The sequence below is a fragment of the Lycorma delicatula genome, chromosome 3, assembly GCF_047948215.1.
Source record: "Lycorma delicatula isolate Av1 chromosome 3, ASM4794821v1, whole genome shotgun sequence".
NCBI lineage: Eukaryota > Metazoa > Arthropoda > Insecta > Hemiptera > Fulgoridae > Lycorma > Lycorma delicatula.
This window is the reverse complement of record NC_134457.1, coordinates 120,027,496-120,042,201: the sequence shown is the minus strand read 5'-3', so window position 1 is coordinate 120,042,201 and position 14,706 is coordinate 120,027,496. Positions and strand designations below refer to the sequence as shown.

The window sequence follows — 14,706 nt, the reverse complement described above, 5'->3', positions numbered from 1 at the left end:
ATGTCACTAATTGCCTGCAAGACACTCATGGAATCTGAACAGATAAGTGCATGCTGAAATGGTGTAATTATATTTAAGGCCTTATTAATAGAATACAGCTCCGCAACAAAAATACCGACAATGCTGGGAAGTATCATCAAAATGTATGTTCTATGCCAACCACAAAAGCACAACCAACAGATTTATCTTGTCTAGAGCAATCTGTATAAACTATAGCATCAGGATTCATGTTATATACAATATTATACAATTTTCTCATAAGATAACCGGATTCGTGTATGTTTTTGATATTGACAGACTAAAGCAATAATTTACAAGATAAAGGTATCAAGGGGACGTAATAACATTGAGTAGTGGTAAGAACTGGAGGTAACTGTATATTTAGAATTAAGAAAAGGCAATGAGCTCTAATGCCTAGCGGGGCAGTAAATCTCGGCAGTTTCTGATATCGATTAAGATGCTGATTGGACAACACTGCGTCAGAAGTCGGATGATTTGGTTGCAGTTTAACGTGAGCTACGTGGGCATTTCATTTGGTTTTGTCTCCAAACAGATGGCTCACCACAGTCCACTATTGGACTTACTATCCACTATTGGCTTGAATGAAACACATCAAATGATGATGTTAAATGATGGACTACACCGAGCATTCTAAGAGCGGTGGTCCGCACAAACGAATAAGCCACGCAGTTGTAGTCCAAGCAGGTGCAGACAAAACCTTAGTAGAACCGCAACATGCATACTTGACCAGCTTCCCCGCAGTATTAGACAGAATCTCAGCATGTCTAACATTTTTAGACTTTCAGCTCTTTTAAATGTGTTACCCACATTAGCCGTTGGTCAACTACAATCCTACAAATCTAACCCACGTGCATGGTTCAACCACTTAACCATGTAAAAAGAGTTGAGGGTCAACATGTTCCCTCAAGCAGGAAAAGCGAATGCAATTCTTTTTTTCTGGGAAAAGATGAATCCAGTCGTTTTACACTATGATTCCAAATGGGTTATTGTGTTTTGGAGTAGCTTTTTGAGAATAGCTAAAGTTCTACAAGCAACGTAAACTGAAAAATCATCTACAAATAATGAACACAACAGGATTCTGCATGTAGTATAGAATAGCATCTATGGCTACAGCAAACAAGGTAAGAACACTTAGGACACTCCCTGCACCCAACGGGTTGGTCTAGTGAGTTCCAGCGTTCAAGTCCTAGTAAAGGCAGTTACTTTTATATCAATTTGAATACTAGTTCGTGGATAACGGTGTTCTTTGGTGGTTGGGTTTCAATTAACACACATCTCAGGAATGGTCAACCTGAGACTGTGCAAGACTACACTTCATTTACACTCATACATATCATCCTTATTCATCCTCGAAGTAATCCTGATTGTGGTTTTGGAGGCTAAACAGAAAAATAAAAAAGAAATAGGCTACTTATTACCAGACTACATAGCTTTCACATCACGTTTAGTTCATAGAGAATTACTCCATTATACAATAATAGATAGAAATTTACAATAATAGAGATTTAACCTCTCTTCTATGAAAGGTTAAATTTACAGTGCCTGCCATCGTTCCTTAATCGCGTTTTGGTAGTCATCATTCACCAGGGAATGGAGGGACGCCTTGGATTTTCTGATGTTTGTGGATTGAATCTACTAGCATTCTCGAGTACAGTGGAGGTAAGTTGGTGTAGGGTATCAGCACTATCGTCATATTGTGATGGGAAGGCTTTTTGGTAACTGTTCCATTTCGCTCTTTCAACAATCCATCTCAGTGATCTTTAGCTCGGTCAGCACCAAAAGCAATGATAATTGATTTATGGTCGCTGCCATGTATGTCGTCACAAACAGACCGATTAAGATGAGGGAATGAACTTGGTGAGAGCATAAAGAGAGGTCAATGTTGGGCAAAGTACCATTCGATGACGACATAAACGAGCATTATCCGTCATTCAGCAGGCAGAGGTCTCACTCTGTTTATGGTATTTCCTCAAGCGGAAAAGATTGTTGAGCCCCATGCAATATGGCGGGCATTAAAGTATCTTAGTATTAACGATGGAGATGAAATCTGGACGAAGACGTTTTGTATAGCTAGCGCATCGGAGTTCGGTGAGAGGTATAGATTTCAGATTTGCAATTTGAATGGGACAGACAGCAGTCTGTCTATCCCATGTCTATGGCGACTGCTGGGATGTGGGTTGCTAGTGGTATCCATGTAGCTGATACCCCATCCTGCATGAAGATAGCAATCCCACCACTTTCTCTACCATCAACAAGAGAGTTGTATCTTTTACAGAAATAGCTTCTGAGAGTTATTGCAGTCTTGTTGTAGAAGGTGAGTTTCTTGGAAGCACATTATTAAAGGTCCTAACATCATCAACATCTTCAACATCCTAACATCTTCAATCCGGGAACGAAGATCTCGAACATTCCACTGGATAATGTTCATAAATGAAGGTGCACTTGAACAATCTATCTACTTATAGGTATTTATAGACACAGATATATTACAGCTATATAAAAATTATTTATTGTCGATTCTGATTTTCTGTAGTAAATAACTCTATGTGGAGATTATTTATCGAATGCTATCCGGTTTTTCTTATTTGTGTTTATGACTTTTAGGAAGTGTTTTGCTCCTTCGGGCACTTCATCCCCCACCATATCCTCGAAGAGGATTTGGAAACCTGGGAGGCTGGAGATATCCCATCATTCAATACCCAAAGATCCAAATTATACTTCAGTCGATCAACTATAATACCTCAAACAGAACATGATGATGAGCTCCACAAACAGTAATGAACGTTGAAATAGCCAATTATTAGATCAGATAAAGGAATAATTTCTGTTAACAGAATGGATATCCTCACTGAAATTGAAATTTAGGGGACCGTACAGGTTGCAGGTATCATTTTAGATGTGCCAATACCTTTACTGCCACTGCCGGGATGCTTGTAGTCAGCGAAATCCACTTAGCTAATACTTCCTTCAGAAAAACAGCCACACTCCCACATCCTCTACTTTAAATTTGATGATTAAATCTCTCGCAGACGTAGCCGCAAATAGACACTTCATCCTGGGGAAGGAGATGAGTTTCCTGCAGACACAATACCAATGGATTTTCTTCCTTTAGAAAGATTTTGATATCCTCATGGTGAGTATAGTGACCACAAACATTCCACTGTAAAATATTTGTACCCATAAAAAATACTTTTTCCTGTTATATTTAAAATTCTGCATGAAATAACTTATCAAATACTATCTGGTTTTTATTTTTTGATTTTATTACCTTTAGGAAGTGTTTTGTTTCTTTGTGCACTTCATCTGTTGCCATATCCTCATAGAAACCTCGAGATGGTGGAGGGGACTTGGAAGACTGGAAAGATGGAGATGACATACCAGGTGATGATGGAATAGATCCCTTCACAGGGATTGTTATATCTCAACGTTCGGTATATCGATGTGTGTAGACTATCGAGCTAGGAATAGAGTCAGTAAGATGATAGTTTTCAATATTCACTTCAATGTTCACTTTTGTAATTGTTTATTATTTTTTAATTAATAAATGCTGTTCTATAATTTGAAAACTCATGTGTTTATTTAAATAGAAACATAACAGGAATCTTGGTAGTTTTCTGTGTAATCGCTGCAGCAGAAACTTTATGTGGTGGTGTAATGACTTAGTGGTTTTAAGTAAACCACTCCGGTCTTTCTAACAAAAGTTTCCCTCTTGCCAGTGCTCAATGCAATAGAAGCCATGAGGGACTTCACTTGGTCTGATAAAGCTTCTACCATTTTGTCAGTTCTTTGCATGATGCACATTCCTTCTCTTTTTGAATATTGTTAGAGAGAGCTTGGACAAAACTAACACCAGGCTATAAAGGATTCCTCATGCTGAGGTATTTTCTCTATTACTGATGAGCCACAGGAAAGGGCACATTCTGTTCAATACAGATCGTGAAAATAGTTTTTTCTTCTTTATAAATGGGACATTCATGAAACCTTGCTGAGTGTGTTACCTTTAAAATTTAAACATTTTTAAACTTTTTTCTACTTCAGTGGATGTTCTATGATCTTGTTTCATGTAGCTGCAGTGCATGCAAACTTGTTCCTTTGTGTAACCAGTTTTGTTGTGTTCAAACCCCTGACTGGAAACAGTGGGTGGGGTTTGGTATATATGGTCACACGAACAGAAAGGAAACCAACCTTTATTCAATCAGGAATAGCTGAACTAGAAAAAATTAGCAGGGATGTTGATACATCAACACCATTCTTCTTTCTCATAATCTTCTGCACAGATGTGACTGACTGCAGGAACAACTCTTCTGTAATATCAAGCAAATCAACATCAGCCAAGTCACAGCAAAAGATCATTCTGTTGCTGAAATTTGGCATCTTAAATGGTTCCATTATTACTCCATCCTTCCCTATAAAATTTAGGTCTAGGAGTTTTCTACATTGCTTTCTACTACAGACTTCAATCAGGACAGTGTCACTCTTAAATATTTTTTTAGATTTCAGAGACCCACAAGTTGTTTTCATGCACTTATTTATCAGGAAGGGAGAAACCTTAGCAAAGGCTTTACCTTTCTAGTTGTACCTCAGCACCAAGAACCTGACACAGTAGAATTTAATGCCTTCTGTAACGTTTCTTTAATATTAGATAAATCTTCTACTAACAAGGTTGGCCAAAGTCTCAACTCCCCAGTTTGCTATTTTTTCAAGTAGACAAACAAGCACTGAAAGATTATCTATTGGGACTGAAATTCTGAATGCGTGTAAGTGTAAGAGGAAACAGTGTAAAGCTGTGTAGGGTATATGTTGTAATTTACATAGTGTTTGTGATGTGGTGTATGTGCATGGTGTAAAAGGTTCAGCAGCTCAATAGCTGCTGAACCTTTTACACCATGCACCATGCTTTTCTTCCCACTATATATTGATATAGTGGGAAGAAAAGCTGCATAAGTTAGGGCCATGGGGATGCCAACCCCCCCCCCCCCAAAGTCTTAAAGAGTAAGATAAGAAATGTACATGCTGTGTAAAAAATATAATAGAGGAAAAAAGAAGAGGATTTTTTCAAAAAGATATAATACAAATCTCTGGTTTTCATATTATAATTATCTTTTTTCTTTCTGTAATGCAAATTGTTTCTAATACTTAAAAGCAGAAGGAACAATTTTATTACAAAATGGAAACTTCCATAAGTTAGAAATTTAGGCAACTACTATGAACTTTGATGCATTCAATTGTAGAAATATTTAATTTTTTAAAAAGTTACTTTAAAGTATTGTCTTATCGTCACCACAATATAAAAAAAGAAAATAGTTTAACACAAGAAAGAGTAAATATGGATTGCCAAAATATGGTTAATCTGATGATAACACTAAGCAGAAGGATTCATTTTAAAAACAAGCTACAGAGATTAACCTCTTAGAGAAAAGAGGATTAAATAATTAATCAGTAGATAACCTATGAAGAATAACTGATGTTTAAATTTTCAAAAATGAATGGACAAATCCATTGGTTAAGAAATATCCGCTTTGGCAGATTTTAATTTTAAGGCAAATAGATTACTTTTGAAACTTGCTAAAATTAAATATAAATACAGACCTGCATATTCATAATTCCATATTAATTTAAATCCATCAGTAGCAGCATAAAACTGTCGCATATCATCTGGAAGTGAACAAGAATGTCTTTGTTCCCATGATGATATTAACATTCTATCACATGGTAATCTTTTCTCAAGCTCTATATCTTGTATTCCTGGAGTATTTTCTGTAGTAACAAAAACAAACAAGATTACTGACAATAATCTTTTAATATTTATTTAAACATAATTTAATTTTATGTTTACCACCTCAAACCCCTTCTCAGTGACAAAGTTGATTACATACACTCTTTATTTTTTGTTTAATTATTCACGTTTTTCCAAAAGAAAAATGTTCTTGTGAAATTTGTTAAATCAGTAAAATACTGAATTAACTATTTAATACTAATTTTAGTGATTATGATTTTATAAGTTAATAACTTTTTTATTCCTTCTGTTTCCCAGAACATATTAACAAGCATTTAAGAACGATTTTCTTTTCTCTCCTTTCTTTTTTTCTGACTCTTTTCCTCCTTTTTCCCCTTGTGTCACACTATTTATGAGTATATGTTAACTCATAAATAGTGAGTTATTTATGACTTGCGTTAGTTAGTTCACTACCACAAGTGAATGGTATCAAAGGATATTTGTTACGACTGTGTAGTAGAACCACTTTTAAACTACACTTGAATGAATCTATGATGAAAAGGCGCAAGTCCTCAGGTTTATGAAATTGTCCTAAGTGCAACATAAGCTGTCAATATTGGTGCAATAAACCAAATTATTTTCAGTAATAAAGTACTGAGAAAGTTCTTTTTGTCAGCTTCGAAAGCTCAAAATTTTTTTATTTTTTTTAAGTAAATTCCAACCTTCCAGACTTAATTCTAACAATTCAGCTTGATTTTTGATAAATTTAAATTCGTAAAAAAGTCATTTAATTCATCTTGTGATATAAGATGTGGCTTATTGAAGATAATTCAAATTCAAAATCAAAATCATTGTTGTCTTCTTCAGTATTGCCTGATTCTTCGTTGCTGCTTTTGAAACATACATTCAGAGGAACTGGAATAATTTCACTGTGGGGTACAGGCCTGATTGCATATTGCAATGAAGAATATTTTACAGAATGTTTAGATTTTTTAGAAAAAATCACTTGTTAAACAAAAGTAACAATCGATTACATGATCTTTTGGTTCATGCCAAACCATAGGTATACCAAATGGCAAAGCCTTCTGTGTACCTTTCAGCCATCCTCTTAAATATAGAGAACAATTAGTGCATAGTATATGAGAAGCCCACGTCTTATCCTGATCACCAATTTTACACTGATGATGTTTTTTACAAATGATGTTTTTTTAATTAAAGGTGTAATGCTTTTTCTATTTGATTTTACGGTAAACTCACCATATACCTAACAAAAGGCATCCACATCATTTACACAATTTTGAGGCATGACACTGCACTGTTAACAAATTTCAGACAGCAATAAGACTGAACAAAATTAATTCATTCCTACATCCAGTGCTTAATACAAACAACACAGTTACATTTTCAGCTACATGTTTTGACCTCTCTTTCTTTCTTTCCTGTTTAGCCTCCGGTAACTACCGTTTAGATAATTCTTCAGAGGATGAATGAGGATGATATGTATGAGTGTAAATGAAGTGTAGTCTTGTACATTTTCAGTTCGACTGTTCCTGAGATGTGCGGTTAATTGAAACCCAACCACCAAAGAACACCAGTATCCACAATCTAGTATTCAAATCCATGTAAAAATAACTGGCTTTACTAGGACTTGAACGCTGTAACTCTCGACTTCCAAATCAGCTGATTTGGGAAGACGCGTTAACCACTAGACCAACCCAGTGGGTTTACATGTTTTGACCTGCACAGACATGATTAAACTTGTCCATGAAGGCTCACTCTTCAGTATTACATATGATGTCATACATGACTATGATATGATTTAATTCTTTGTCTAGTATTGTTTATTTATAGCTTACAAATTATGTTAACAAAGTTAAACAATTAAAATTGAGCTAACAAATACAATATAAGAGCTTAAAATGCTAACTACACGTTGAAAATAGAAAAAAACATTCTTTAATTAAAATCTAAAAATTTTTCTATAATGGTGGGTGATAAAAAGATTCTGAGTTCATATTTGTTTTCAGCATAAAAAACAGATTAAAATCATGTATTACATGTTAGGAAACAAAAATTATGTTTGTCAGTGATATCAATAATTTTTTTTTTTATGGAAAAAAATATCCTCTTCTATGATAATTATTGAAAATCAATTCCTTCCTGATAACTTCTTATTTTGAGAAAAATAAAAATTTCAAGTTTGTAGTTTAAAGGTTGGAACTATATAAAGGTAGAAGAAACTGCAAAAAAAATTTTAGGTTGGGGTTTTATAAATTAGTTTTTTTCAAATATTTTCTAAAGACATTAATAATGCTATATTTCTAAGTTTATTTACATTTAATAGTATAAAAATCGAGTGTAAAAATACATATTTATATTAATAGTAAACAAATTGTGTGATACAGTTTTCATTAAGCCCAACCTCTTTACAGAAATATTATCTTTTAAATGTTGGTGACAAATATAGAGAAATAAACACAAATTCATAACTTTGGATGAGGATAATTTTTAACAAACTGCTATACTTCCCTCTGTTATTTACTGAAACAACCAGCAAACTTTGAAATAAGGCTTACAGAAACTAAAGCCACTGAATGCTTATTTGTCACTACCGTGACAACACAATAGTGGTGGACAAGCTCAGGCAATGGTGCACTCATTCTTCCATATCTGTTAACTTTTGTTAGTTTTTTGTATTTGTATTTAAACATCTTCAAAACAGCATTTCTTAGTACATTTTGATTCTTCTTTTGATTTCCTTCTATAACTGTCTAGTTTACTGAGATTAGCAATTACAATGTAATTACATTATTTAATATTTTAAGGTTGTATGTTCATTCATGATCCACCCAATTGTTGTGTACCTGAATTGACTGCTATAAGACAATTTTAAATCAATTTTAAAAAAATCATCAGATGCATCATTACTAGAAAAGAATGGTGGGTGCTATTCAACTCTGACAAAGTTAGTTATGAGTAATAGTGAGAAACGTATTATGAAAGATAACATGATTACAGAGGACTCAGTCTTAAAGCCTAGTGAGACGATTTTGATTAGAAGAGAGCAAGAGAGACTTAAATTGAGAAATGATGTTTAATTCATTATATTTAAGACACAGGTTCATATTTAGCTCAATCTGCAAAATACACCCTACGAGAAGCAGAAAAATATAGGAAAATAATAGAAAGGAAATGAATTTGCAAAATTTGGAGTAAAAGAGGGACTTATCTAAACACTGCAAATCTGGTTGGGAATACACTGTACCGTTATCAAGCAATGGCAGTAAACATTTACACATATATAATTACATATTCTTGAAAGATTAACACAAGAAAAAAAAAGGATAAAACTTTAATTTTTAGTGGTACATCGCTCTGGTATTGTTTCTGTATAGGTGTTTTGGATTAGTACATTATTTTTAAAGCTTATACATGGAAACTACATGGCAAAACGATTTTAAAGTCCGTATTTTGACTAATCTGTATAGTTTCGATATCGATGGTATACAGAAGTACGTATTTAAATGTACGGCTTCTGACAAGGGTCAGTGTGGTGCTTATATTGTTTCATCATACAGCTTTTTGTTAAGCAAAATCAGTCGCAGCTCTGTATTTACAATAAGAATGGCTGTAAAGCATAAAGATTTACACTAATGTTGGAAATTGAAAAGCATGAATGCTTATGTAAGGATAAGTAGCAGGAATATCACGCAAGGACGTGGTTATGAAACTTTTGATTGAAATTACTGGTTTAACATGTTTTAAAAGGTAATAAAGATATATTTTTATTTTAATAAATATAACACTTAACTTTATATTTATATCATTTTATAATTTTATGTTACATTAAAACACGGTTTAAAAGTTTAAACTGAATCGCAGTAGTTGTATTGCCACAGAAGAGCCACTTTCGGTTTGATAAATTAATTACATAATTAGATACTTGCGCAGTGTTTCTCAAGAAAGTCTTGAATTTTCTTCTTTTAAATAAAATAGGCTTGGAATTTTTTTGGCCATTGTTTGATATCAAAAGAGTTGTAGCCTCTGTTCGGACTTAGGTTTCTTTAATTTTTAAATACTCTTTACATATTTATATTTTGTTATTATCGTTTAAATGGTTTAAATGTTGGAGCTTCAATGTATTGAATGGGATTTTAAAATTTAAATATCTTCGTCTTCGGTCGGATCATTCGGATATTTACAGTACATTCGGCTCCTTTCGGATGCACTCGACTCCTAACGACCTCATTCGGCTACTGACAGTTCACACGGCTCCTTTCACATACACTCGGCTCCTGACGAAGCAGCGGCTCCACCAACATTATTTAAGCAAGTCCATCGTCTTTCTTGTGGTCATTCGTTATTCAATCTTCAGTCGTCATTCTTGTTAAGTTCCAACCAGTCGCCTATAAATGGCAATCGCATTCAGTAACAGTTCCAGTTCATAAATCAATATAATAAACATTTAATATTATATAAATAATTCCCTTAATATTTCAAGTATATTAAACATTCAAATTATACGTACAAACATATGACTTCAAGAATCAGCGCCGAAATTCATCTGTTCGTACAGCCTCCAAGATCTCTAGATCAGACCAGCAGACTTTTTCTTTTGGGAGTATTTAAACATTGTAGTTTTTAAAAACAATCCTTTCTGCCTAATTGGCAGAAAATTTATTTTTAAATATTACACTACCTAATTATTTTATAGCGCTATTACAGTAACATACTTGGTCATCGTATTGTATTAAATAATTTCGCATTTATTGGATAAATTTAGATTAAAATAACACGTAATTTATGCTATAGAATAAGTACCGCATTATAAGATGATATTTTGATTTTAATATTATAAGCTCAAACTAAATACAATAACAAATTCATAATAATTATTTATAAATTACGTATTAATGAGGTGCATTGTCAAATAGTTTAATATTGATGAATATTAGTTTTTTTAACAGTTCACATTAGCCGTTCTATAGGTGTCAGCCGATAGAAGAATCAGTTCAGCTAGTAACGACACGACCGCGCGCGCAAATAGTTGGCCAACAGTTACCTGTTCAGTCACTGCAAAAAAACCTCAGCGTCAAAGACTGCCAATATATTACTGAATAATGACTCTTTTAGTTAAAATTTGTCGAAGAAAAATAGTCAGTTTTTATTACCAACTTGTTTAACAGCGATTGCTCCTGTACTTTGGTATATTCCAAAGCTTGTTAATCTGACGTGGAATTTCTATTTTTCTGTAAACTATATTCTCGTATAGCTGTTTTTAATACCGGTAAAAGAAATTGTTTCCAGAACTATGTCATATACTGCATTTTTACTCAGGCGAAATTTAACTTGCGTGTAACAGATGTGCAGTCTGAGGCAAGTATATGAAAATAATAGTTTTTTTATTATTGCCAAGTTGGATGGTGGAAAAGAATTGTCCTTCAAAAGACTTGCTGTTGCCGAGCATTTAGGCTGCGAAAATGCTTACCATGCTGCTCAAAATGGCAGCGTATTGGTGTTAACTGCAAAACGGGAGAAATTCTTCCTCCCTTCACAATTAATCATCAAATTGTTAATCAAAGAAAATCTGATGGTTTTTTTTTTAAGATCAGACGATTCCAAAAAAACATGTTAATTTATCCTGTTACACTAAAAAAGATCTTTGTTTTGTCAGATAAAGAACTAAATTTTGTCCATGGTCACTTTTTTCAAAAAATCAGGCAACAATTTTTTTAAATATGAAAATGGTACTGGATAATTAAAAGCTTAATTATAATCTTACAAACTTATTTTAAAGAAATATTGAATGTTTTAAAAAGTTTTATTGTATACATTTTTAAGTATGAAGCATCTATAATTAATAGACTTCAATATTTCTTTCAGTAAATAACTCAAAGAAAAATGGCAGTTGGACATTCTTACGAATTCTTAAAACAGCACTGGGAGCATAGGAAAAGCAAACAAGCCAGGTTATTAAAGTGAGTATTTAAATTTATACTGTTTTATACTGTTTTACCTCCTCTATGAATCATGAGACCTTGCCGTTGGTGAGGGGGCTTGAGTGCTCAGGGATACAGAGTAGCTGGACCGAAGGTGCAACCATATCGGAGAGGTATCTGTTGAGAGCCAGACTAAGGAATGATTCCTGAAAGAGGGCAGCAGCTCTTTCAGTAGTTGTTAGGGGCGTGAGTCAGGACGACTTAAACGGCCGTATCAACATCACTCAGTCCTCTGAGTACTGCGCAGCTGAAAGCAATGGAAAACTACAGCTGCTTTTTTTTTTCCAAGAAAATGTGGCTCTGCATTTTCACATAACAATAATGGAGGCGCCTTCCTTGGTAAAATATTCCGGAGGTAAAATAGTCCCCCGTTCGGATCTCCGGGTGGGGACTACTAAGGAAGGGGTCACCAGAAAATTAAAAAATAACATTCTACGAGTCGGAGCGTGGAATGTTAGAAGCTTAAAAAAGGTTGGTAGGCTAGAAAATTTAAAAAGGGAAATGGATAGGGTGAATGTGGATATAGTAGGAATTAGTGAGGTTCGGTGGGAAGAGGAAGGCGACTTTTGGTCAGGTGATTTTAGAGTAATTAACTCAGCGTCAAATAATGGGCAGGCAGGAGTAGGTTTCGTGATGAACAAGAAGATAGGGAGGAGAGTGGAGTATTTCAAAACGCATAGCGATAGAATCATTGTAATAAGGATAAAATCAAAACCTAAACCGACAACGATTGTTAACGTTTATATGCCTACAAGCGCCCATGATGATGATGAGGTAGAGTGTGTATACGAAGAGATTGATGAAGCAATTAAACACGTAAAAGGAGATGAAAATTTAATAATAGTTGGAGATTGGAATGCAAGCATTGGAAAAGGCAAGGAAGGAAATATAGTGGGTGAATACGGGCTGGGCAAAAGGAATGAAAGAGGGGACCGACTTATAGAATTTTGCACGAAGTATAATTTAGTAATTGCCAACACCCGATTTAAAAATCATAATAGAAGAATATACACTTGGAAAAAGCCAGGCGATACTGGAAGGTATCAGATAGATTATATCATGGTTAAGCAAAGATTTAGAAATCAACTCGTTGACTGCAAAACTTACCCTGGAGCAGACATTGATAGCGACCATAATTTGGTGATAATGAAATGTAGATTGGGGTTTAAAAACCTGAAGAAAAGGTGTCAGATGAATCGGTGGAATTTAGAGAAGCTTGAGGAAGAGGAGGTAAAGAAGATTTTTGAGGAGGACATCGCAAGAGGTCTGAGTAAAAAAGATAAGGTAGAAAATGTAGAAGAAGAATGGGAGAATGTTAAAAAGGAAATTCTTAAATCAGCAGAAGCAAACTTAGGCGGAATAAAGAGAACCGGTAGAAAACCTTGGGTTTCAGACGATATATTGCAGCTGATGGATGAACGTAGAAAATATAAGAATGCTAGTGATGAAGAAAGTAAAAGGAACTATCGGCAATTAAGAAATGCTATAAACAGGAAGTGCAAACTGGTGAAAGAAGAGTGGATTAAAGAAAAGTGTTCAGAAGTGGAAAGAGAAATGAACATTGGTAAAATAGACGGAGCATACAGGAAAGTTAAGGAAAATTTTGGGGTACATAAATTAAAATCTAATAATGTGTTAAACAAAGATGGTACACCAATATATAATACAAAAGGTAAAGTCGATAGATGGGTGGAATATATTGAAGAGTTATACGGAGGAAATGAATTAGAAAATGGTGTTATAGAGGAAGAAGAGGAAGTTGAGGAGGATGAAATGGGAGAAACAATACTGAGATCTGAATTTAAGAGAGCATTAAAAGATTTAAATGGCAGAAAGGCTCCTGGAATAGACGGAATACCTGTAGAATTACTGCGCAGTGCAGGTGAGGAAGCGATTGATAGATTATACAAACTGGTGTGTAATATTTATGAAAATGGGGAATTTCCATCAGACTTCAAAAAAAGTGTTATAGTTATGATACCAAAGAAAGCAGGGGCAGATAAATGTGAAGAATACAGAACAATTAGTTTAACTAGTCATGCATCAAAAATCTTAACTAGAATTTTATACAGAAGAATTGAGAGGAGAGTGGAAGAAGTGTTAGGAGAAGACCAATTTGGTTTCAGGAAAAGTATAGGGACAAGGGAAGCAATTTTAGGCCTCAGATTAATAGTAGAAGGAAGATTAAAGAAAAACAAACCAACATACTTGGCGTTTATAGACCTAGAAAAGGCTTTCGATAACGTAGACTGGAATAAAATGTTCAGCATTTTAAAAAAATTAGGGTTCAAATACAGAGATAGAAGAACAATTGCTAACATGTACAGGAACCAAACAGCAACAATAACAATTGAAGAACATAAGAAAGAAGCCCTAATAAGAAAGGGAGTCCGACAAGGATGTTCCCTATCTCTGTTACTTTTTAATCTTTACATGGAACTAGCAGTTAATGATGTTAAAGAACAATTTAGATTCGGAGTAACAGTACAAGGTGAAAAGATAAAGATGCTACGATTTGCTGATGATATAGTAATTCTAGCCGAGAGTAAAAAGGATTTAGAAGAAACAATGAGCGGCATAGATGAAGTCCTACGCAAAAACTATCGCATGAAAATAAACAAGAACAAAACAAAAGTAATGAAATGTAGTAGAAATAACAAAGATGGACCACTGAATGTGAAAATAGGAGGAGAAAAGATTATGGAGGTAGAAGAATTTTGTTATTTGGGAAGTAAAATTACTAAAGATGGACGAAGCAGGAGCGATATAAAATGCCGAATAGCACAAGCTAAACGAGCCTTCAGTAAGAAATATAATTTGTTTACATCAAAAATGAATTTAAATGTCAGGAAAAGATTTTTGAAAGTGTATGTTTGGAGTGTCGCTTTATATGGAAGTGAAACTTGGACGATCGGAGTATCTGAGAAGAAAAGATTAGAAGCTTTTGAAATGTGGTGCTATAGGAGAATG

At 34.2% G+C, this 14,706-nt stretch overlaps 1 protein-coding gene across 2 annotated transcripts in view; it reads right to left on the bottom strand.

Moving 5' to 3' along the window:
- The window catches only part of LOC142321943 (tubulin polyglutamylase complex subunit 2), a 47,431-nt gene that overhangs the window by 8,619 nt on the left and 24,106 nt on the right, over nt 1-14,706 (bottom strand). For both annotated transcript variants that reach the window (XM_075360476.1, XM_075360475.1), the window contains exon 2: nt 5,611-5,778. In XM_075360476.1, coding sequence (XP_075216591.1) covers nt 5,611-5,722 — 112 coding nt within the window. In that variant the 5' untranslated portion in view covers nt 5,723-5,778. The remainder of the gene's footprint in view (nt 1-5,610; nt 5,779-14,706) is intronic.